This window comes from Dicentrarchus labrax, unplaced genomic scaffold (genome assembly GCF_905237075.1).
Source record: "Dicentrarchus labrax unplaced genomic scaffold, dlabrax2021, whole genome shotgun sequence".
NCBI classification, from domain to species: Eukaryota; Metazoa; Chordata; class Actinopteri; family Moronidae; genus Dicentrarchus; species Dicentrarchus labrax.
Window position 1 is genome coordinate 11,535,082 of NW_026136709.1, and position 25,491 is coordinate 11,560,572.

The 25,491-nt window shown below is 38.9% G+C and overlaps 3 protein-coding genes and 1 non-coding gene across 9 annotated transcripts in view; 1 reads left to right on the top strand and 3 right to left on the bottom strand.

Annotated features, from left to right (window-relative positions):
* Positions 1–1,477: 1,477 nt before the first annotated feature.
* Positions 1,478–12,534, bottom strand: shrprbck1r (sharpin and rbck1 related). Its single transcript, XM_051410548.1, has 14 exons — positions 12,259–12,534; positions 10,819–10,993; positions 9,518–9,595; positions 9,066–9,207; positions 8,821–8,911; positions 8,371–8,692; positions 7,726–7,817; positions 7,352–7,522; positions 5,021–5,181; positions 4,774–4,885; positions 4,003–4,182; positions 3,553–3,651; positions 3,152–3,295; positions 1,478–2,847 (listed from the first exon to the last, which is right to left on the bottom strand). Exons 1-14 carry the CDS (start codon positions 12,532–12,534, stop codon positions 2,767–2,769), a joined length of 2,124 nt encoding a protein of 707 aa, XP_051266508.1. The 3' UTR covers positions 1,478–2,766.
* prlh2 (prolactin releasing hormone 2) lies at positions 12,466–19,612 on the top strand. Its single transcript, XM_051410549.1, has 4 exons — positions 12,466–12,551; positions 17,345–17,432; positions 18,105–18,288; positions 19,190–19,612. The coding sequence occupies exons 3-4, from the start codon at positions 18,126–18,128 to the stop codon at positions 19,393–19,395; spliced, it is 369 nt and encodes a 122-aa protein (XP_051266509.1). The 5' UTR covers positions 12,466–12,551; positions 17,345–17,432; positions 18,105–18,125; the 3' UTR covers positions 19,396–19,612.
* On the bottom strand, positions 14,487–14,559 carry trnar-ccg (transfer RNA arginine (anticodon CCG)). Its single transcript has one exon. It is a non-coding gene; the product is annotated as a tRNA-Arg (tRNA).
* Positions 19,613–19,685: 73 nt separating the features above from the next.
* Positions 19,686–25,491, bottom strand: part of myripb (myosin VIIA and Rab interacting protein b) — a 114,983-nt gene continuing 109,177 nt past the window's right edge. For 3 of the 6 annotated variants that reach the window (XM_051410547.1, XM_051410545.1, XM_051410542.1), the window contains 5 exons: positions 24,760–24,951; positions 24,481–24,642; positions 24,267–24,362; positions 23,630–23,690; positions 19,686–22,330 (listed from right to left, as the gene is read on the bottom strand). In XM_051410547.1, the coding sequence (XP_051266507.1) occupies positions 22,287–22,330; positions 23,630–23,690; positions 24,267–24,362; positions 24,481–24,642; positions 24,760–24,951 (555 nt within the window). In that variant the 3' untranslated portion in view covers positions 19,686–22,286. Of the gene's footprint in view, positions 22,331–22,357; positions 22,627–23,629; positions 23,691–24,266; positions 24,363–24,480; positions 24,643–24,759; positions 24,952–25,491 lie in introns of those variants that run through there. The other 3 variants (XM_051410546.1, XM_051410543.1, XM_051410544.1) reach the window with 2 other exon arrangements.

Genomic DNA, 25,491 nt, shown 5'->3' on the forward strand with positions numbered 1-25,491 from the left:
GTATACAGAGTTTTTAAACCTGGTGTCTGGGTAGATATTCCCACCACTGCTGGGAGAAAACTCTGCATACTGTGAAATACAGAGAGATTTACCTCGTGGTGATAGGCATTATGTGAACTATTTTGGCAAGGGCTTGAATGTAACAGACATCCATTTATTTGTAAAAGTTACACACTATAGCTTTCAGTTATGATGAACTTGATACAATGCTACTGGTTGAAGCAGATACATTTCATTCATGGTCAAGGATTAGAAAAAGTTTTCAAAAACAATGAGTTTTCTTTGGGTCATTTGCAAATTCCTTGTGTAAGGAAGTTTTATAATTAATGGCCATTTTTGTACACAAAGTTTGTAATAAATATTTTTGAGATTATAGTTGACTCATTTCTTAATGATTAAAGTCATCTGAGAAGGATTTGAAATGTTTATTGTGTAGCAGTGGGCTTTAACTACATACAGTACTTTCACTCAGACACAGTACTCACTCAAATACAAATTTGAGGTACTTGCTTTTTTCTTCAAATCTACATCAAACCAAAGGGAAATATTGTTTCACAACTCACAGGGGTATTTTTATGCATTATGAGCACTTTTACATTTTATACTTAAAGTACTTTTTTCTGATGATACATACTTTTACTTAAGTGATATGTTCAAAGAATCACTTTAACTTGGAAAATGGACAGTCGGGTTATACTTTTACAAAAGTAAGGTTGTGAATACTTCTTCCACCTCTTACTTAGGCAGATCCACTGAGGCGAGGTAACTGCTAATGTTACAGCAATTTAAAGATTTTCAAGTATCTAATTTCTTAGTAGTGAATACAGTTCTGCTGCAGCATATGCATCCAAAGGAGCATCCCAGCCATTTTCCTCAATAAGATGAATGCAAAGCTCAAAAACAGTTTCATCACAGGGGTATTGCCCTTTTGGGGTGCACTCCTTCTTGCAAACAGCTATTTCCTCCTCCAGAACTAATTACACGAGAAACATTTTAGTGGAACTGCTCTAACGTCAGCTGTCTTGTGTGCACAGGCACAGTGACTTGATGCTGTGTAATATTTGAATATGTCCAGGGAAATTACTGATAACACATACAAGCGCTAACTTTACATGGTCCTGAACAACAACTAATATCCAACCAGGATTTTAATTCTGACATACAGTAAATATCTGCTAATAACTGTGCTTTGATATGCACTATACCAGGGGTCAGTAACCTTTACTATAAAAAACAAAACAAAAAAAATATCAAAAGATTAAACATACTGGTAATCCAGCAGCAATGTTGATGAGAGCAAACAAATCTGCCACTGCATTTGAGATTTGGCAATATATAGAAGAAAAGGTGCCAGATTTGTTGTGTAATGGCTCATATTTACAACTGGAGAATGTCACTGTAGAAGAAAAGAAGAATTAAGTTTGGCAGCTGTGAGATGCAGTTCATTCAATTGTACATTAAAACACACAAAGAGGACTGAGAGTTTAAAGAGTTTTTATTGATAATTAAGGCACAACGGTACATCAGCAACACACAGCTGATATCTTAACACGAGTAACAGTGAAGAACTCTTCGTGGTTTGTCAGTGTAGGGCAGTAGTGTAGTCAAGGGCATAGCCTTGTATTTGGAGTTAATCCTTTTTTTATTTTGGGTAACAGAGTGCAGTTTGTGAGGCTTGTCGCTCTTATCCTGGAGTTAATGTGGTTGTCTTCCATTCATTTATTAGAATAAAAAATTAATGCATAGATGAATTTGAAAATATTCCTAATATTACCATGGATACAAAGCTTTCACATAGTTTAAAAAGCTGTCAGGTCTGCTGGGTGATATCACCATAAGCATCCTATTTGAGTTCCTTCACAGGAATATGAGCTTATCGACAAAATGTGTTTACACATGCGTTCTCTTACAGTGTGTTCAAGTATTGCATTTAACATTTTATTATTAATCAATACACACTGCCATTAATGACGACGTCATCATACAATACTCAGCAGTACCACAGTGACCTCTGTACCCACCCTTATCAAATACAGAAGAATGCGAGGGATGCACTCGTGCAAACATACTGGTTTCACTCAAAGTCAGGTGGTTAAACAACAGAAGAGACTCAGGGTAACAATCAGACACATTTCAAACCTCTTTGGCGACACAAGACAAAAAATATAACCATACATACACTTGTTTGATCTATCTCTATGCAGAAAATTGCATATCAAGGACGCAACAAGGATTTTGTCACGTTTCCCAGAAAACTTCATCATAAACACCCTGCTACAGCTTTTGTGCACAAGAATAAGGCCACTAAAGTTTAATGCAATGCATCCTGGTAACCGACAAAACAGAAAACAACTCACTTGTACTGCTATATCTGCAGTGCAATCATTTTAAAATAGCACCACATGCAATACAAGTTGATACTCTTTCCCTGTAGTCTTCTAAACACCCTTATCATACGTCAGACGTGATAATTTAATTTATACTCAACATTGACTTGTTAAACATCACACAGCCTGCATTTCTATGCTTGTGAGAGGCAGCGCTAAATGTCAACATATAATATCTGTTACTGTGATTACTAAGAGGAAATTGAGAATGTCTCCAGTTATAACAAGGAGGATGCATAGTATGTAACAATCTTTCACAGTCAGTCAGTTTTGGCTTAAACATACTTTTCTATCCACCTCTTTTCCCTATTTTCGAAAATAGTCTATTTCATGTTGACTCTTTCATTCCCTTCTACAATCTGACCACTCTTTGAGATTCTCAGTGGCAGTTTTGGCATTTAGGATGGCATTTCTGATTGTTGACGTTGCAGCGACATCCTCCACTGGTGTCTCCAGGACCCTGAGAAAGGATCAGAATCAAACCTTTCAGTTGCCTTTCAAATAAAAACTTTTTTAACCACCATGTTTTGGCTCTATACTATCATTCACATGTTGCAGAGACATTAATGAGACTTTTGCTGAACCTTTTCTGTAGGGATATTTGGTCTTTTGAGAGTCTATCTAACCAAGATTTATGAATCATACTTCCATTCCATAGATGTAGGCCACCAACAGAAAACTAGTTTACAAATCCTGAAGGCTTAGGAGATCTGGTAGGTACATTAGATAAGAAATACAGCATGAGGAAAGGAAGGATTTATTACCTTAGGCCCCCAGCGGGGCCCTCTGGTTACCCAGCAGATCTCAGTGTGACAGACGGTGCAGCGCAGCCAATCACATCCATCCCTCTTCTGCACGATGATGCCACACTGAGGACAGTGCATTGCTTCTCCTGACTGCACAAGAGTCTGTTTATGGAACAGAAAATTGGTGTAAGATAGAGAACTAAAGTTCAAGAGGAAAGGAGAAAGGATATGAGACAAGAGGATGTGGTAGATGCCAGTTTCTGTTTGATCAGTGGAACACAAAGTCATCTAGAACGTAATCTATCTCTGCACTTACACAGGAATTGGCTATACCTCATAGCAATTCCAAAAACAGTGATAGGCAGCTTAGACAAGGTCGCTCGTTCACTGCATACACATATACACAAGTGCCTACTCACCTTGAGTAGCTGCGTTGTCCTCCTGGCAGCAGAGTCATTTATAGCGCGGGCTGCAAGATCATCCTGGTATTGCTTACAGTTCATTCCCTCATGGATAGACTGAGCGCAGGAAATAAAAAGAGAAACAGAGACAGAAAAAGACAGTTGTTGTGTGTATTCAACCTCAGTGAAGGTATCTGATGCATGAAGACAGAAACTTTTCTGTCTTTAAACAGCAGTTAAACTGAAGTGACCAGACCAATTAAAAACATGACTACCCTCAAACGCGTAGTGTCGCTTCTTTCTAATTACGTTATTAGTTATTAGCTCAGATTGATAAGTGCATGGTACAATTTTTACTCCCCTTGTACCATGGCTGTGCGTTTACTCACAATCTCAATTCGACAATTTCCTACAAACTATGGCATTAATGACCAAATATTGTATTATTTATGTGTATATATTTCATACCTTGCAAATCAGGCAGTTATGTTTCCTGCAGACGGGGCAGTGGAAGACATTGACTGTGTCCTCGTACACACACCAGCCTAGGCAGTCTGGAGTGGCACAGTGGTAGCTGCCCTCACATCGAGACTCTGCCACTGACAGACCTCTTTGTAGCCAGCGCTCATACTCCTCTGCTGGAACCAACTGTGAAGGAGAAAGGGAGAGAAATTGTGGAGAACTAGTCAGCAGCAATAAAATATTATCAATTCTGAGGATTTCCACTGTACTTTTTACCTCATGTAGTACCAAACTTGTGTGGTCAGTGATTTCAAGGCAAACACTGTACATCCAAAAGCTTTACTGATGAACTAAAAGCCTGTGTTCTACTTTTCAACTTCACATCTTGCTCTTCAAACAGAGGCTATATTGAAACCACTGGCTGTCTTCAGCAGTCCTGGTTGGATAACAGTGTATTGTGTAACACTTAGCAGCTGGAGAGGTTGGCTAACTGTTGCTTCCTATTAGCCGAAGCAGCTGAAGGCTATCCACCGGGAGAGAAGCCAAAGTCTGGGCTGAAAACAGGTAGCAGAGCAGTACTGTAGCTCCAGCTTCTTGGCTGGCAGTGACAGTGCTGAAGGGAGCTTTCCTTGCTAAATTAAAACATAATGTTCAGTAATATTTACATATTCTGATGCTTTAAGGTGGTAATACTACTTGCTAATACAGCAGTTAGAAATATACTGTATGTTATCCTGATGCATCAGTGTAAATACTATATTTGCTGGGGTAACTCACAGCTCTGATCTCCCTCTCTTGCAGGGAGCAGGCACAGGAATACGTGTCATCTCTGTAGGGACAGGACACCTCCGGCTCCTCACTCAGCATTATGACTGAACGTAAGCACTCTCTGGGCAGGCACACACACAAACATGCAGATACTGACAGGTCTGAATCATGAGAAACATAGTATATTCACTTCATTATGATACATCTTCACTCTTTCTATTATTACTATTGTTCCCCACCACCTCCTGAATCGTACCTGCAGAAACAGTGGAGACACTCCCTCAGCAGGACCCCCTCTCCAGGCTGCAGGTCCATGTAGCAGATCCTGCAGTCCACGGGCTCTGGGTTAGGCAGCAGGTCCTGGCTGTCCATCATCACCAGCCTGGCAAAATTCTCCCTGCGCTCCTCTTCCCTAGCCTGACACAAGAGGTGGTGGTGTGGACAGGGTTAAAGGAATATTCTGTAAACTACATCCCTTCAGTTTTTGTTAAAGAGGCACAATGATACTGGTAATGCATAAAATTGGAAATATTGAAAATGTACAGTTTTTCATCCTCACGTGTATACACATACATGCAGACACATACATTGTGTATAAACATTTTATTTTCAGTATATACAATTAACAGCAAAATTAACAATCAGGCTAATACATTCAATTTAGTGGCAACCACTGCTCTTTAGGAATTCATTTAAAAAACACTTGATGCTGAAAGTCAACAGTGACCATGATTATCCAGCTGGAGGGTAAATGAGGAAAATCCTTTCTCACTAGAGCTTGACCAATATATATTGCCATGGGCTTGTACCACAAAGCGAGATTATTGGGTCAGCCAGCCATCTTTGGCCTTCACTCAGGTTTTCTGCCATCATGAAGCTGGCTCACTTTTAACTGGGATAAATCACCATGGTAACCTAAGCTGCAAGGCTACAGAGAATTAGATCAACACCTGTAAACAGCCCGACCACTAACCAATCAGCTTACTGCAAATACAGGGTCATCATTGCTACAGGATCGTGACAGGGACAAAAGAGTTTACAAGAAAGTGACAAATAATAAAGAGCATCTATATAGACTTATACATCAGTTTAATCCTTTTTCACTTCCAGGCTTTCCATGTGTCCACTGTGGTATTAAAATCATTTTAGTTTGCCACATAATGACAATTATAGCTGCATTGTTATTGCACAAAGATTATTTCCTTCCCGACAAGATTCCAGACAGTGTTGATGCTCTTACACTCAGAATAACATGAAGCAACATTGTGATCAAACCAAACTATACCCTCTGTTGGATTTTATAGGAAAAATAATGTTGTAAAACACTGTTATTTCCCATGATTATGAAAGCACCATTTCGATCAGATAGATCAGGCATGGACTATCTGCTTCTCCTCCTCTCTGCTTTGGCAGAATTACTTTGAACTTTTTTATGTGCATCACATATTCATAATAGTTTGTTCATCATCAGACAAAAAATTAAAAAATACTCACTCTATAATTCCTGCACTAATTTATAGCCTTGCTTGCAGAATGACACTTTTTGCTGTCACTGTAATGGAATTTTCCTGCGGGTATCACCTTTTTAATCTCTTAATCTTTCATATGAAGGACTTAATTCATGGTCGGGATTATGCTGCTTATAATTAACAACTCATCCTCTTTCAAATGAACATGAACTTCCTGATGAAATTAGAAACCCACAGTTAAGAGAACCAGCTGAAAACCAGCCTGGTGATACTGGACGGCCAGTGTTAGTTGAACCTGCTTTGTGAAACAGGCCCCAGGGGCCAAAAACCCCTCTTTGTCCAAATTTTTAAACTTTCAAATGTCAAAACTGGCCTCTAAAGTCCAGTATCAGTCAGGTTCTACTTTTCACCAGAACACTGGAGCTAGGGATATACCTATGCCACCACTTGTATTGCTCATTTGACCTACACTAGTCAGAAATAAGGTTTAAATAGGCGTAAGTGGTATCAGTGCATCTCAAATGACCTACATTCAACTTCAGGGTAGAAATATCAGAACCATATGCTTCCAATTCAAGCATACAGACGTGCTTATTATTTATTTGACCTAAAAGTGAATGTCTGATAGGTGCAACGGAAATGGTGCAACAACTGTCTGTGAATGAAACGTAACTAAACATGGAGTGTATGTATGTCTGTGTTCAGTAGTCCTGGTCCAGGTTATACAGGAGTGAGTTGTTTTGAGCCCCAGCACTCCTCAGCACCTCTCTTCTCCCTTTCTCCTTCAAAAAAACAGAGACAAAAGAGAAGAGAGTCAACCCTGAGAGAGCCTGTAAATTTGAATTGAAACTATTTCATACTTCCCTTTCCTAAATTTTATCCAATTTGGAGCCTTGTGTTGCCTTGCAGTTTCTTTTCTTTTTACAAAATATTATTTGACACAGGCTTTTGTTGAACCCTTGTATGTGACTCACACAAATGGTATACTAAGATACGGTTTTACTCTGAATATATATATATATGGGTGAAGGACAAACAAATAGATGTATGATTGTATGTGTAAGGTATGTGGGTGCATGGTATGCGTGATGACACAGGTGTGAGTGTGTTTTTCATACCTGCTGGTACTGTCTGATAGCCTCCTTCTCCTGCTGGATCCGTCGGAGTTCCAGTTGGTCAGGTCGGTATCCCCCCGGGATGATGTAGTTCTCAGGGCGGTTTGTACTGCAGATCTCACAGCCTGGCCGTGTTGGTTTGTTAATGTAAGTGCAAGAAGGGCACGACCAACCCTACGGCACAGAGAAGTGCTTTTATTCTTTGCTTTTAATTGTTATTCATCTTTTTCAGTATTATAAGTGTGAGAAACAGCACTGTATGCTTATCAATTGTCTTTTCTTATGAGATAGTTTGTGAAAACATTGACCATTTCGAACAATGTGTGAATGATGAAACCCCTCTATAATTAAACTACCACCATAACTGCTGCTGTTACCTGGGTGGAGGCTGTGTTGGGGCTCAGTGCTTCATTGAGTTGAGGCATCTCTAGGTTGATGAGATCTTTGATCTCACTGATGTTTCTTCTCTCTGACCCACATAAAATGTTTAAAAGACAAAAAAGTATCTAATAAGAAACGAGTAAACACCTGCAAGTGAACACATGTGCCCATTAAATATCCCATTAAGACATGCATGGAATGTGTGTGTGATATGTTTTTCTTTCAAGGCAAAGGTAATAACTACAAATGGAAACATTTTTAGACAACTTCTACTTCTTTCATCTTAACTGAAAGAAAAAATTCAATTGTGATACCACAATCATATATAAAATAAATCCTATACAGTCAGCTGTACGTCTGTTTTCAGTGGATCCTTATAACCAACAAGAGTTTATAACATATAGAGTATTATATATATATATATATATATATATAGTATACTTGGTTTAGACGTTTCATCTGCATTAATGGTGACAGGAACAAATTACCCTGGTATTACCATTTGTTGGGTACCAGTTGTATGAATCCATCACTGTGTTACTGACTAAAGCACTAAATAAACAGGTGTGTGCTCAATAAAATTTAAAGTAAAATCTGTTCCGACAACAGTCCCAAACCCACATGGTAATGGCCTTACTCACCAGTACTGCTGCTTGTATGGAGTCTAGGAGGTAGGGTGGTGTAAGGCCTCTGGTCCAGAGAGGAGGGGCCGTTTGCAGAGGTAGCAGGGAGGGGAGGAGTGGGTAGAGACAGAGATGGAGAACTGAGAAGGAGGGCACTCTCCTGGTCCTGCTGCAGGACTTGTAGGGTCAAGCGAGCATGGCGGGCTGACAGGAGGTACAAGAAGGCTGTATCACCGTCCTGATGAACTCCATATGAAGCCAGAGAGCGCTGGTCTGTGCACAGACACTGACCAATCACCCAGCGCTGCACACGTGGGTGAAAGCCATACTCAAGAAACATCTGAGATGGTAGAAAACCAAAGGAAGAAAGAAGAGAGAGAGACACTTTGAGATATAACCTTTTAGTTTAGACTGGTGATTCTTAGAGCCCTTCAAGACAAATGTAATTTTTTGATTCTTTAGACTAACCTGCTGTTTCAGTGCTGCAGTAGTCATGTGTGGGAAAACTTTCACAGTGACGCAACAGGACGAAGAAGAATCCTCAACTACAACAGCCAAGCTGTTACAGAATGAAGCACAAGCTATTGGCTAGATAGTTTGTATAAACTTGTTATAATCTACTTTATATCACAATCAAAAAATGAATAAAACAATTATCGACCATCAATCGTGTTTCTGAAATGTTTAAATCCTAATAATGATGATGCGCCTACCTGATTTCAGTGTCTTCATACTCTCCAGCAGAGGGCTGAATCTTGAGCGTAGCGTGTTGCCGTGCAAGCGTGGCAGCAAAGGCAGAAGCAGCCTGCATGTCACCTGCTTCTATTGCTCGGGTCAGCTCTATGCAGGTTTCCTCTACAGATGGATACGCATACGCACAGTACACACACACACACACACACACACACAAACACAAAAAAAAAAAAAACACACACACACACACACACAAACACAAACACACACACAAGAAAACACAAACAAGCCCACACAGGTGAACATACTGGCAAGTGTGCACAGAGGATGTTGCCATGCCTCCAGACAGCCACTAGGGGGCTAACAATGATTTAATGAATGAGTGAAGGGATAAGTGAATAAGTGAATTAGTTACATCACATTACCACATCCAAGATAACAGTTTATATTGGGAGATGTTCAGTGTACATACCTGTCCGTTGCAAGATCATGGTGTTCTGAAGGTTGAGACCATCCAGGGGGCGCTGAGGACCATTATCCTGAGGGGCGACTGCCAATGAGAAATGTTGAAAACCAGAATTAACGGATTTAGATACACAAACAGACAAAAAACTGACCAACAACAAACATTCAACTTTACCAAGTTCTACAAAGGACCTGTTCTAGACTGAAGACTGAAATCTTTAACCCTTCGTCTAAATTGAGTATTGCTGCATCTTGTCCAAACAGAGATACTTTTTAGTAGAACAACATAGTAGATAACAAGGTGAACATTTCCCTCTGAGCCATTTTTGTCATCTGGATGACACAGTGAGCACTATCTCTGATCTTAGCTAATTTATCTAATCCATTATCACGCTGCGTCGTATAAACTAAGGTCACAGAGAAGGCAGTGCAGTTTATATACTTAAGATAGACCAGAGCTACAGGGAAAGCAACTGTTAACACACTATGCATTCAGTTTGAGTGTGTTAAAACGTGATCCGTCAACAGAAAGGCTTCTGTGTTTATTGACACAGGGTTAATTTGTCAATTACACTGTTACTCCTGACACTAATTCTACATACTTTCTGGTTTGTATGCCAGGCAAGTAAGTCCAGAAAAACAATTTAACACAGAAAAGGAGGTCCTATTCTAACTCTATGAAGCAGCCCAGACAAAATGTTATTCCTGAAGTGTCCCATAATGCTGGCAATGGCCCTTTGTGCATGTCCTAGGACTATTTCTAAGGTCTCTTCTCTGCTCCATTGGCCCAGTGTACAGTACCTCTAAAGAGGGATTCGCAAGGGATGTTCTTATGTCAGCATTTACTACTACACTATGTTATATTAGCTGAAAAAAATATGGGGGAGTTTGTGTTAGAGCCACAGCTGCTAACCTTAAATAGCCAGCCATAGCTATTAATTGAGCTAATATTGTATAAATATCATAATGATGTCAGCCCGAAGTGGTTACAAAAGCTGGTTTATTACCATCATTCCACAGTAAGCACAGATCGATCTATCCAAAATATGAAGTTTGGTTACAGTGGTTGAGATTGACGTTAGTGATGTTAACAAGCATCGAGAAGGGCAATGAAAAGCTCTTTTGTTCAAATAAATAAATAGCCAGTTTGATACGTCAAGCTCACTTTGCAAGTTCACTACAGGGCAAATTAATTCCACCAACAGAGAACAAAGTTACAAAGCGTGAAATATCTACCTTTTATCCCACCTTTTTGCTATGGTTGTTATGTAAAAGAGCAGTGGGTACTTGCCAAGAAAGGCGACTGACCTCTTTGTGCTTCTCTCAGTGAAGATAAAACCACCGTAGCCCATTCCTGGGCCTCCTGCTCACAGCGGAAGTTGAAGCTGATGCGATCGTGTGGAGGCGCCACCAAACTCAGCTCATGGCACTTTGGTGATTTCACCTCATAGTTTACTGTCCCCAAATCAAACTCAGCGATGGTCTGAAAAAAGAGGAAGAAGGAACAAGAATGAGGAGAGATAAGGGGGAAAGAAAAGGGGTTTGAAAATGAATCATAGGTTACGTTATGCCAAAGTGGGAACTGCTTGTGTGCACTTGATTAGGTAAAAACGGGATTTTAACTCTCCATTATACTGTAACACACTGAAATATAGACGTACTGTGATATATAAATTAGAAAATGTGAAACAGAAAAAGCAAAAATAAATTATCATTTAAATGTCAAAAACTATAACATCTGTAATAAAATAATAATAAATATACAATCAATTCTAAAACAGTTTCAACAAAAATGCAACATTATGTACTGCAGAACTAGAAAGCATTAGTTTTGGTTTGGTGTACCTAATACTCTGGGAGTGTAGTTGTAATAAATAAATAAATAAATAACAGACCAAAATAAATGCTCTGTATCTAACTTTTCCATCTGTCAGAAGTGACCATGAATCAAAGAGCAGTTTATTTTAGGCTTGCAAGTCAAGTGACCTGAACCCTGAGGGTGGGGAGCCCTCGAAGTGGGCAGAAGCTACATTTGAGGGGTCCCTGATGGAGAAATAACTGTGCTACACAACGTTTTTCTGATTTTTATCTATTTTTAGCTTTTTCCTTGTGAAATGATGGACAGTTTTACCTCTTCAGGCCAATAAAAAATATCTAAATATAGTCATTTACAACCTGTAATGAAAGGTTACTGCTTCTTAATACAGTGACCCAAGCAATGTTGAATTACCAAGTGGGCAGAGTGGGCAACTGCCCCATGGCCCCTGACCATAACAGGGCCCAACGCCTCTGGATTCACAGCATGGCAGTGAGTTTGAAGTTAATGCAAGTAACAATCAAAAAGAAAACATGTTTACCCAATCTTGAGAGCCTGTCTTTAGAGGGATCTTTAATAAATGTATTGTTTCAGTTGATATTATTCAAAATAAATATGTAAATAAGTAGTACAGCAGATATGTATGAAAATAAAGCCTGTTCTTAGTATTTGATGGGTACCTAAAGGCAATGGGTTACAAAAATAATGCACAGAAGGTGAACTAGTGGCCCACAGGTTCCTGAAAAAAAATAATAAAACAAATCTGGCTCTGGTAACAAGCCAGTGCGTTTGGAAACTATTGCTAGGTGGTTCCCATTAATTTCATTTCACCCTATTTTCACACTCCAATACCTTTCATGTGGAGTCATATCTATCATTAAAACATCACAACAAGCCCAGCACTACTGCTCGTCTTGCTGCTGTGAGCTCACCACACTCCGTCCAGTCCCGCTGCTGTCCTGGAGCGACAGCCGGAATTCCCCGGATTTCCCCGGGTCCATGCTAAGCTGCAGGCGGAGTGACTCATCACCTGCTCCCGGAAGACACAGCGGCCGAATACCAGAGTGGCACACCGACACCCGAACCGACATAAGGACGGTTTGGCAGCCAAGCTGTGACTGCGAGGCCCCATAGTGAGTGGGGAGGGCGGCGGACTGGTCCGGAGTGAAGCCAGGGGTGGGAGTCCAACCGCCTGAACTCAGCGACATCCTGCCAACAGACTCATGTAGGAAGCAAACACACAGGGTCGTTCACCTCTTGTCCCACGCCGTCACCCGTCCTTTAGTTTGAGTAGAATATGTGTTTTTACATTTTTATCTCCTCGCTGGTTGTTTAATACGCATTGACAACAGGAAGCAAGTGCGCAGAGTCCAGAGTCTGACAAATGTTTGGAGCGACTTCCACAAAGTGTAACGTTACCCAAAGCGAGAGGTTTCACTTCTCTCTTCTTCCGTTTCCGCTACAGCGTCGTTTTAGGCAGATTTAGAGCTTCTTTTTGGCTGTGAAGCAGTAACATTATTCTTCGGGGTATCCTTCCAGCACCGAGGTTGTTGACAATAGTTTAATTCTGGTAACGTTGTTGTTGTTGTTTCTGCGTATTCCGCTCACTTGGTATTGCGCATGCGTCGCTTGCTTGTTGGGGGTGACGTAAGCTGTTGTAATATTCATGAAGGTTTCATTAGTTATATGACTTTAATGTTTTAACTTAAGCCACTTTCTGTTTATTTATGTTGACCCCTGGCCTGTTTTTTTGTTAATCTTTTCTTTCTTTCTTTCTTTCTTTCTTTCTTTCTTTCTTTCTTTCTTTCTTTTATTACATGCTTTGCTGTATATTTACTTATATGGCTGTTTATATATATATATATGAAACATTGGCTATATGAGAGATGAGCTTGGTTAGCTCCTCTGTTAGCTGCCTTTTTGTTAATATTTTAATTTTAGGCAATTATGCTGTCCCTTATACTTTGGTTTCAATATTTTGTATTTTGGTTATACAGCGTGTGTGCACATGTTTTACCACAAAGGGGCAGCAAAGCATCCCAAAAAGGTTCCCTTCTCCTCTAGATAATAATTCTGCTGAAATCTGTTTTTGACATCTTCAAAATGACATAAAAACATTTGATGAGCTAAACACTATGTATTTAGCAGTAGTAGTGGTAGTTAAAGTTAGTCTTATCCCAACCTACAACAACATTAAAATGCTGCCACACTCTGAATAGGGTCATAGTAATGAGTACTTTAATTTTAATACTTAAAATATATTTTTCTGATAAAATTTTTACTTAAAGTAACATTTTGAGGTTACTTATGACAAAAAAATTTTACACTGTGGTATTGCTCCCTTTGTTTAAGTAGGCTAAAGGAAAAGTAATATGTCTTCCCTTCTCTTCTTCTTAAAGATTTTTCGGAAATCTGTTTTTGACATCTTGTAACATTTATTTGAAGAAAAATGATGATGTTGAACCATGTGGTGCACATCAGTTGTCTTCTGTAACTAAATATTTATTTCACTTTAAATGTATATAACTTGAAATATATATAAACATTACTGCACTTATGTTTAGCCATGACAATACAGAATACTGTCTTTGCTGTTTGTAATTATACTAATATTATATTAGGCTACGTCAGTTATAATATGTATGATGATTCTTCACAACAACAACAACAACAACAACAATACACAATATTAGATTAAAAGGGATTGTGAGGTGTGAGAACCTAATTTATCATTTTGGATTGCAAGGTCTCTTTTATTTGTTTGTGACACAAACCTAAAGCATATTGGGGTAATTCTATCATTAACATAATATAAGTGCTTTTCACAGCAGATCATTTGACTGATCAACAAAGAAAACGCACAAGTGTTACTGATAATATTAACAATGGATTCATTCTATTCAGATGTTCCATGTTACAGTATGATAAAAAAAATAGCAGCACCCTAAAACTGAAGAATTCAATTTAGCTGAGTCACTGGTTTTATTGTTTACCACTGTGCTTTTCATACGTCAAAACTGTCTTCTGCAAATAGCATCCATTACACTGTGAACTGCTTTTGAGGGGATTGAGTGTGACAAAGTATCTAGTGATTTCTGCAATGTGTTAACTGTAAAGATGGTGATAGTGTACAGATATCATAAATAACATATGGTTCATGTGACCCAGGTGGGACTTGAACCCACAATCCCCAGCTCCGGAGGCTGATGCCTTATCCATTAGGCCACTGGGCCACAAAAGTAAGATGCCATTCTTTTAGTCCTAATGGGATCTCTGACACACTTTGTTGGATTTTGATCCATTGTTGAATTACTATGGCCCAATCCCAACGTCCACACTCATGGACTCACAGACTTTGAGGCGTGTTCCTGCTAAATCTGTGAAGGTTCAGGGTTTAGACCTCAGAGGGGATATTAGGTTTTGGCCTATACACCGAATACTTGGTTCATTTATTTGTCATTCTACAACAGAGGGTGGCACAACAAAAGGAAGGTTGTAGTCTCTTTATGCTACACAAGAATAGTGGAGAGCCAAGTTTACATTCATGTTTAAGGACCTAGTAAAATTCCAATCTAAATGCCTTTTATTCACAATGAACACCTACACTAACAGCAAACACCTACAAAGAAATGTCCCTGCTGACCACTGACTTCCCAATTTAAAGCTTTTTTAAGAAAGAGGGTCAATGGTCAATGAATGTCCCGGCCCACACACGAAATACGAGGCAATTAACAAAATATACTGTAGCGTGTAAGGGGAATGATTTAGATAACGAAGCTTAACCGGTTAAAGCTGTTAATCATTGTGCAAGCAGGGTGTTCTTAATCAATACCACATTCCTCAGGGTCCCCGTGTCCCACAGTATCAAGGAAAGCTCTCTCTCTTTGAACTTTATAGTAAGATCATGGCATTATTTTTATGAATGAAATACCTTTACTGAGGTCGCCCTTTATAGATGCACAGGACATGACATGATTGCTTGTGGTGTCGTGATCCCTCAAAAAAAGAGTGTAATGCAGGAAGTCTAGCATGTCACTTCATGCTGTGACTGGACCGGTGATCCTCTATTTCTCCATTCAAAAAACACAGATTACACAGGCGAGGTGAAGCTATTCATCATCAGCTGCTGATGAGAGCATGATGTTATAGTTTGAAGAGGACAAACCAGACAGAGGCAGCACTGTGACGCCAAAGAACACTTCTTGAGCAGGGACAATGTGGACAACTAAGCAGTGTATTTTTAAATCACATTAGGAGATTTAGTGAGTTTAGAGCAGTAGTGATTCAAGACGAATAAAAATGAGGTTAAGAATTGAAAATAATCTTATTGCAACGTAGTTTGTCTATGAGGAGCTCAATGTGAGGTTTAATGAGAGGTAGAGAAACCAACTTATATTATAGGTCGGTAACGCTGTATTGTGTTTACATTTATTTGTCCCTAAATCTATTCATGGGTAGCACCAACAAGATCAAAACAGGGATGAACTGAACTCTTTCTGAATGGGTGTTCTGCATTTTTGCACAGCAACAACTCTGTTTGTGACTGGGGAGCTAAGAAGCAATAAATCGTACACTGTGTTTTCAAATAAGGGGCTCCCTATCATAAAATCAAATTAGCTTCATTAGTTAGGGATTCTTCCATGTTGTGGTGTGATTACACATCCTCAGGTAGTTTTTATTCTCATTATTGCAGGGCTTGTGTCTACATCATACCATCTGATCTCAGTCCACAATGAAATTATGGCTGCCCTAATGTGTGGAGGAGAACCGAAAGAGCTGTCCAAGGGTGGAGCTGTGTACATGCACGTGCACACATGGAGACACAGATATGGAACCTTTTATATCAAATGTTGCATAGGACAATGATATCATCACTTCAAAATATTCAATTTACCACATATAAGACAAAGAAATACAGCAACATTTTACATTTAAATAGAAAGCAAAGTTTGTTTGCAAAAATTTAAAAAGATTAATTGATTATTAAAAATATAGCTTTTGTGTCAATTGACCAATTGATACATTTGCTAGTCCTTTTTGAGCTCTACATCTACTGCAAAATTAATTGACTTGGTGTTGCAAATATGCCACAACTAGTCATGGGATTTTCTCAACATTCTGCATTTCTCAGCAAGCTGTGTTCCTTAAATAATTTATTTATTTAACTGTATGTTATTTTGAGGTTAAGCTGCATTGTCACATTTTGAGCAGCACTGTCACATTGCATTGTGACCTTTACAGACATCCTTTTAGGCCTAAATGTGCCTTTACAGCTGAATACATTTGAGTGAGCAAAGTTCTCCTCATCTCAGCCTCTCACATGTGATTCACCACTCTCACCTCTCAGCACATACCGGTGGAAAGTAATGGACATAGTGTGAACTAACATGACGTCACAGTAGACCTATATACAATTCTCAGTCCTTCCTGAATCGTATTTGCTTTTAAAATATTACCTGTCCAGCTATAAACCTACAGAGCTCCAATCTGGTATGTCAGTATGCAACATTGTTCTTTTTAGGTGCAGTGAGCTGTTTACATTAATAATCTTTGTATTTGGAGCTGATTATTATTAAGAAAGTTCCAAAAGCTTAGTTTCTGGTGACAAGACTCTTCTATTCTTGAACAGCCTCTAGAATAAGCGGAAGTTTTTGCCATAGCTGATTGTGTCCTGCTTTGTACCACGTAATCAAGCTGATTGATGAAAGACTCATCACAAAACGCCCACCACAGTTCCAGATCACTGTCTGACAGACCTACTTGAGGTGCTGGGTCTCCCCATGTTCTCTAATTTAACGTTGTCCGCATTGTCATTGACTTTCTGATGGACTGCTCTGCTACGTGACAGACGTCAGGAAAACTCCAAAACCAAACCTTCTCTCTCAAAGGGATGAGGGGGGTTTAAAGAGTGGGAGGAGGAGGGGAGGAGGAGAGGGAGGGAGGTGATGCATTCTGTAGTCTGGGATCACTGTGTGTGACTGACGCTCTTGATTCATCATCCAACAACCACATGAGCAGCATGGATATATAAGCTGCAGCACACCTGCTTGACAATAACGACTTCAGACCTCCGACAACTGACCTCAGCCTGTTACCAAAGTTCAGGGTAAGGAGCTGCTGCTTGGGGTTTACATTATAGAGTAATTTTGTTTTTACTACCTGACAAATTCACTGTATTAAATGCCAGAGAATGAGGATAAGTTATGTGTTTGGGCAGTTATTTTATAATACTCCTGTTGCATTTGTGTTAACTATTCTAACACAAGTGTACATCACTAATAGGGTGAATAATTGAAGTAGGATATTGATAGACTAGAATAGTGTATATCTCTATAACCATCACCTATGGACTTTTATGAGACAATTATGAGTTTATAATGGGTCATCGTAGTGTGTTTTTAAATCTCTAAATTCAATTTATACTATAATCCTTTTTTGAAACTTTTTTTTGTTTTTTTGCAGGGATATACAACACATGTATCAATGACAAATAATCGCCTTTGATAATATTCTTGTATGAGCTTCTGGTGCAGTGAGGTTTAAATGACTTTATCCTATTTCACTGTATATTTCCTCTCGCATTATTTATCTCTTTTTATAAATTCCTTACAGTTACAGAAATATAGTTTTTCTATAATATTCAAAATGGATTTTTGATTATCTTACCTGAAGATATTTCTGATGTTTAATTGTATCCGTTTCAGCTTTCTTCATGCTTTCTTTCTCTACTTAGTGAGTGATGCTTTACTGACCAGCTTCTCTCCATCCTCTTATTTAGTGCCTTCAGTGACTCCACAGCATGCTGCCTGGGAGAACGGCTGATGTCCAGCACTGCGTCTTGACAAGCCGCTGGCTGCCTGCATCTCTGGCGCTGCTCATCCTCCTCTCCTCCAGCTTCAGCAGAGCCCACAGCACCACGGTGGAACATGACTTCCACATTGTTCACAATGTTGACAACAGAAGTAAGACTTTTTTATTTTAGCTTTTTTTTTTCTTACAACCTGCAGAATTTGTTGAGGTAGTTTATGGAGATTTAAGAGACTAAAAATTTGAGAGGACAGACAGAGAAGAATGGTAAAAAAAATTTTAAAGCATATTTATGGCTCTTAGTATTGAGTTAATAGTGACCTTATTCTACATTGTCATTTACTCTTCTCAGGGATTTATTGTAAGATACTTCATTACTATTTACTATTACATTGTACTTCTAGAAATAACGTGTGTCAATAGTTGTCTGTTGTGTGAATTTTAAGGAATCATTAAGCTATTTGTTTTGAAAGAGAAATTCGATTATTTAGCTCAAAAATAAGAATATCCTCATCTACTAATTTGGTGTACATCAGTTTATCATATAATCTACTATGTGTATTATTTTGTTTCCTCTACAAATTATTGCTATGTTCAATGACATTATTACATTATGCTTACATGTAAATGTATAGTTTAATATATTCTGAATAATTTACTTTAGATTGTAGATTAAGGAGTGAATTGTTTTGTCTACCATATTAATTTCTATACATTATAATGCTAGCGTAATACAAAATAAATTAATCTCTTTTTATTTGAACTTTGTGTATCACAATGAATGTCTTTAAATAAAACGTACAATAAATATAATAGTATTGTTCTAGAAGTCAGTGTTACTTCTGAATATATAGATAAATAATTTCTTCATATATTTCCTGAACACATCAAATCAGCATAGAAAATCATTTATGTTCACATAGACAACATTGTATGAAAATCTTCTACTTGTCTTTTCTTTTACCACTACAAAATAGACTAATTTAAATTAAAGCATTATAAAATCATACTGTTTTGATAATAATAATCACTGTTACTGATTTGTGTGGTGTCCAGGTCCAGAGATAGACCCATTCTGGTACGTGGGGCGTGGGGTGAGACCCATTGGGCGCTTCGGGAAGAGGCACAGCAGTGTGGAGGCTCTGGGCAACGGGGGGATGCAGCCTGTCGTCAGGACGTTGGCACTGCTGCTCAGCAGCCTCAGAAACAAGGAGAACCTTGGGAACGTGCTGGATGGGGAGGACAGGGATTGGTTACCATGACAGCGTGTCCTTCTTTCTTCATCCACAAACTCTGTCTTCATTTTTTATCTTGATTGAGGTTATAAACCATTTTGCTCTAGCTCTTAACCGTATTTTCTCTCTGGTGTCTGTTATGAGGCCTTGGTTGATAGGATCCTCTGTGAAATCACCCACCAAATGTATCTGTACATAAAAATGCATTCTATATTGATTAATAAACCAGGATGTTGTGATTATATCTGTTCATTGCTTTGCTTGTATCCTTCCTGTATTTGCAGCTGCACAACAAACATTCTTTCAAACAAGAACGCTTTAAGTTTGCAAATTTTATTCATTTCATAATACATGTTTTTCTCAGAGTACTGTGGCACATAGAGAATCTGTGTTTTTTGCTTGTTAATATTTTCCCCAACATGTCATATGAATTGCAACAAACGATTGCACATAAAAGTGAATGGCCCACCTGTGGAGCTGTGCACAGGAAACCATATTGTAGTCATTCACACTGGATTAAGTAAGATTTGTTTTTAGCTCTGTGTGAATGTCATCATTTCGGAGTATCTGGGACACAGTAGACTTCCCGTCTGAATCCAGCCTTACAAGTCATGACAATTATACACAGCCTTTTGCACACAACACTGAAAGATTGGTCAACTATGATTGGGCAATACACACATTATTATATATCATATCCATCTTTTCACACATATACATATATTAACAAATTCTGTGATGATATAATATTTTTTTACATTAGAAAAATACAGGACACTGATGATTGGACCCTTGTGGCTGTGCTTCTCATGGGAAATTTTACATCAATTTTGATAAAACCAGAAACATGCTTTTATACATCGACACCTCTGGAGAACAAGGTTGACGAAAGTACAGGATCAATGTGCAAAAAACAGAGATGTGAAAGGCTGGGATGAAAAGGTCACTAATAGAAGGGGTAGAGCATTCATACAGAAGATCATCACACCTTTTAGTTCAAGCAGTACATCAGAAAATCCAAATCTGCTCTTAAGCTGTACTTTGGACAAGTGTATGCATGATTAACTGAGATTCTGACTAATGTAAGTGGCGACAGAATAAAGAAAAATAACTCAAAAATGAAAGGCAGTATTCTCAAAGAGAGTGTTTAAGGAGTACAAATACAGTATGAATCGTACTAGCCGCTCCAAAAATGCCTGTTGTCACCCGTGTTTTTGTAACATTTACCATCGTCATTACTGGCAGAATATCAAATGGTAAATGCAGGCATACACTGAAAGCACTTTGAGTCACCACACGTGAGAAAGTCTGATAGGACTGACTGAGGAGGGCTCCTTTGAGGAGAGAATAAAGCCTTCAATTTGCAATAGTACTTATTTCAGTGGTATTGCATAAAAATGTTCAGTAAAGTACAAAAATAAATTGCTTGTAACAAAATCATGGTTTCATGGCATTTGTTATATAGCCCATCAGACTTCATTATGTAAAAATCTTTACAAGATTTTCTGAATGCAACAGAAAAGTTCAGACATGACCCAGCAAAGGGGAAACATGAAAATACCTTTTTGTTCAAATTAAAGGCCACAACTTTTGAAAGTAAGAAAAAGACAGAGAGGAAGAAAATGACTATAGGTTGAAAAATACTACATGAGGGAAGGCTGACCAAACCTGAATGTCAAACCTATGGAGACTTATGTTAAACTGAGTTAGTCCGACATTCAGACTTTATTAAAACCTTATTTTGACTCATTTCAATATAAAAGCTCACAGCTTCCACATTAAGGCTGCGAGTGCATCTACTGAGAATGTGTTTTCAGCATTTCATTTTCTAAATAAATGGGAAAGCACTTCCCCAGTAAATCATTACAATTGGTATTATTTAAAGAATAATTTGACATTTTGGGACATATGCTTTTTTTTAGAGGTGCTGCTAGGGTTTTTTTTGTTTTTTGAACAGAGTCAGGTTAGCTTTTTTCTCCTTGTTTCCAGTCTTTATGCCAAGCTAACAGGCTACATATTTACCAAACAGACAAAAGAGTGGTATCAATTTTCTCTTGTATCTCTTAGCAAAAAAGCCAATATGTCCCAGAATATCCAACTATTCTTTGAACTGTGATTTTAGGCTGTTAACAAAGAATTACAGATTTCTCAAATGTGCTTTGTGTTTCATTATTTGCCATCTAGCAATTTTAGTGGCAGGGAAGAAGGACAAAAATTGTTTTGGTCCTGATACTTTGCACATCTAAACACGCTTTTCTGGTAAGTGCGTGAATTTCTTAAAATGGCTAAAATGTTAAAGGTGTTACAATCATTCCCCAAATGAGGATTACCATCTGATAGCTGTGTGTGAAAAAGACAATCATCCAAGAGGGGGCTTGAGAGTATGATAAAACTCCTCATTTGGTGAGAAGGAAGATGCAGTATAAAACACGGTCAGCCTCTTTTTGGGACATTGAATCACAGAAACTTTCACATGATTTTTCCACGTCTTCATTGTACAGTAAATCACGATACTCTTGCAAACAGATAGAAAAACGAAATGAGAGTAATTTTGTCTGTACAGATATTCTTTTTCAGTTGGGTCGTGAGGAGTGTTTGCAGATTTTTAAGGCAGAGACACCGACTGTCGAGTCATCCTTGCTTGATGTATGTGCGCAGTGAGGAGGAGAAAATGGAGGATATAGTGGAAAAGAGGAAAGAGGAAAGAGGCAGTCATGTCTTCTGTGAGGCGTTTGACTGACGTGGTACCATGCCTGGCTGAGGGCTGAGTGCTTAGTGGGTCACACAGGGCAGGTGTTGGCCCCTGCTTGGCCTGGAGCTGGATGCGGACACTGGGTCAAGGCACTGGATGAGAGGGGCCCCCCCGTCCCTGGGGCTCTAAAGAGGCCCTGAGAGACTCATTGTGCTGCTGACTGTCACTATGGCCGAAACACTTTCACCTGCTGCTCTGGCTCCAACTTTTCTGAAATGCAAAAAAATCCAGAATTAAGCAAAGTGGCAATTTAAAATGAAAGCTCCTGCAAAAAGCTTGGGTTATCCAGAAAAAGAAAAACTGCCAATAACATATGAAGCAGCTGACTTTTCTTACAAGTCATAGGTTTAGAGCATACTGTATGATGGGCCGATAAAAAAAAGGACTGGAATCAATGATATGATTACATGTCTTGGTCCCTGATTTTGCCCCATTGTCCGGCCTTCTGTCTGTCTCTGGAGCTGCGCTGAAAGAAGCCACCCTGAATCAGAGCTATTGTGTGGCTGCTGGTGAAGAAAAAACAGACAAAAAGGAAAATAAAGAAAGCCCCAACAGAAAAAGGCCATTCACCAACATAAAAAGGAACAGACTTCTTGTTGGTTGATAAAACAGGCCTTATCCTCCTGCGTGTGTTTCCATTTGGCTGCTTTACATCTAATGGAGCTTTTCAGTTACTTAGTCCCTTTCTAGCAGATGTATTCATTTTTACATCCATTCAGCGGCCAATCTCTTCTTCTAGGACAAAGCGCAAAATGTGCGATGTTAACTAAAGGTGAATTAAAGTGTCCCCTCGTCTCTGTCTCACTCCCCATCTCTAGCTGTCTTTGTTTCACACACACACACACACACACACACACACACACACACACACACACACACACACACACACACACACACACAAACACTATGTGTATACAAGGCTGTTAAGCAGTGTTTTTGATTAGGAGAGTATGACATATACTGGGTAAGTCAGTACAGGTTAGCAGACTCACTTTACTTTTGCTTAACCTATGTGACTGATAAGTAGAGGGATGTACAGTAGGCTGAACATCATCAACCTTTAAAAACTAAAATATATAGTTAGAATTGTGAAATAATTCTGTTCTTTTGTCATGACGCAAAATAATTTCCGTCACTGTAGCTTGCTTATGCAACTGAAAATATATGGGGCATTTTCAACAAATATTTTCTTGAAATGTTGCTAACATTTTGATTTTGATGAATGAATGAATTATCTTTAACATTAACTAACTCACTTAATTAAATGGACCAGTGTATAAGATTGTAGGGCTGCAGACTGCAACCATTTGAGTATAGCTCTGCCTTCCTAGTGTGTAGGAGAAACTACGGTGGCCATGAAACTTGCGTAATAAGGCTGTAATAAGGTTTAGGATTTAGAGGTCAGGGGTGAGGAGATTGTCACAGTTTAGATTATATTTATATATATATTTTTTATGCATAGTTTTATTTGCGTGTGACAGTTTTCTCTGAATTGAGTGAAATTGGTACCTTTCAGTGGAGGGGCTGGAAGCTTCCTCCTTTGATGGCGTGATGAGTCCAGGGTTTGAGGCTGTAATCAGAATATTTGTATTATACACTTCATACACATTAAAAATTAACAAAGCACCCTGACTTAGGCTATGTTCACACTGCAGGCAAAAGCGACCCGAATCTGACTTTTTGGCTCATGAGTGACTCAGATCTTTTCGATTCCAATTCGGGCCACTTTCATATGTTATCCAAAACAGATACAGGTGACGTTTATGTCATTCTAGATCGACATTCATTATACAGGTCACTTCAGGACTGTGACACTGGAATCTGATATTGGCCACGTTCAAAAAATAATGTGAATGGGCGAAAAGAAAAAAAGAAAAATCTGATCTGAGTAATAAATTCACAATCGAGCACTAATGCTCGCAGTGTGAATGCAGTGTAGCCTTGGAGCTGCTATATGTTTTCATTTTCTCACTTTTAGTATCAGGTCAGTCATCTTTAGTTACTTAAGTAACTTAGATTACAAAAACTCCTTCTCAGACAAACGTTACTTAACATACCACTACTTGATAAAATACAACCAGGCAAATTTAGTATATATATGGCAGTGTGGGAGAGTTGTTAGGGCACTCGAAGGGCAGTGAGTTACCTTAGCCTTTGGCTTGTACTTGGAGAAGCGATTGCAGGCAGCCACATTCAACCCAGCTGTTTTTAGAGCTGATATCCTGGCCTCAATGTTTGATACCTTAAAAGGAGAAAGATACTTCATTTAAAAACACAATCCAATACAAGATTCAATCCTAGTGTGAATCTAATCACAGTTCATATTTGTCGGAAAGCTGCAGAGAAAAGCCATCCGGTACCTGTAGTTCAGACTGCTGAACCTGAGCAGCTGCAGTGGCCACCTGGTCTTCCAGGAAGGCCAGCTCTGTGTCTGTTGTGCCACTGCTAATACTGCGGGCACACTGCTCCAGGTCCCCAAGCGCCCCCTCAAGCCCGTACACAGCACCAGCAGTTAGGTACACCTTTACAGAGAAGAAGACACTTAGCTCCCAATATGATTGAATCTCAAAATACTTTTCTTATTGTGTGGAAATCTAAAGAGTGGTAAATTTGTTGGGCTAAGGTGCCCTTTAGCTTACATTCTCCTCCATCTTGGTCAGCCTCTGGTCTAGCCTGCGGGTCTCGGAGCTGCTGGAGATGGGAGAAGCACTCATGGATTCAGATGGGGTGTAGCTCTCACCTCCTGCCTCACCGATCAGCTCCTCTGTAGCGTTCAAAACCTTCAGCACTTCTGTGGTGATGCTGCAGAGAGAGGCTGCCGAGTACTTCTGCTTCATTTGAAGAACAATCACACACATGTCAGATGATACATCCTGAAATGCTTAATGTGATCAGCTTAAAGAGGAACAAAATATTGAACTGATTAAAAGTGAAATAGTCCTATCTAGAAATTAGGTTCAATGATGAACTGGCAAACCTTTTAAGTTGTTATGAGCATAAAGACTTAATGCATTCCTTTATATAAAATCTGTAAACATCACATTAAGGACAAAACAAGGGCTTAATGTAGCAGAATCACAGAAAGAAAAATATCTTTCATTCAGGAAGCAAGGGGCAAAATGTAATCATGCAATCCCAGCTGTGGGACATTATGAAGTCATTAGGGTATTGAAAAACATATTAAAATCACTATTTGAAAACGAAGGGGAGAGAATAAACTAAATGGAGCTTAACCTAAAAGGCTTGTGTCTTTAATAGCAGTGTTGGCCTAATCAGCTGTTCTGTGAACATGCATGTCTGCAAATGCATGAGCTCGGAAAAGCAATCAGAAGGTGCAGAACAAAGAACTGGAGGTGAGAAATGCAGTAGTA

Excerpts from the sequence above, each read along its gene's own strand:
- shrprbck1r (XM_051410548.1), bottom strand. The coding sequence starts at position 12,534 with ATGTCGCTGAGTTCAGGCGGTTGGACTCCCACCCCTGGCTTCACTCCG. Across the intron at positions 8,693-8,820 it reads CTGCAGCACTGAAACAGCAG|ATGTTTCTTGAGTATGGCTT; the intron begins GTTAGTCTAAAG and ends CTACCATCTCAG. Across the intron at positions 7,818-8,370 it reads CCATACAAGCAGCAGTACTG|AGAGAAGAAACATCAGTGAG; the intron begins GTGAGTAAGGCC and ends TATGTGGGTCAG.
- prlh2 (XM_051410549.1), top strand. The coding sequence starts at position 18,126 with ATGCTGCCTGGGAGAACGGCTGATGTCCAGCACTGCGTCTTGACAAGC. Across the intron at positions 18,289-19,189 it reads TCACAATGTTGACAACAGAA|GTCCAGAGATAGACCCATTC; the intron begins GTAAGACTTTTT and ends TGTGGTGTCCAG.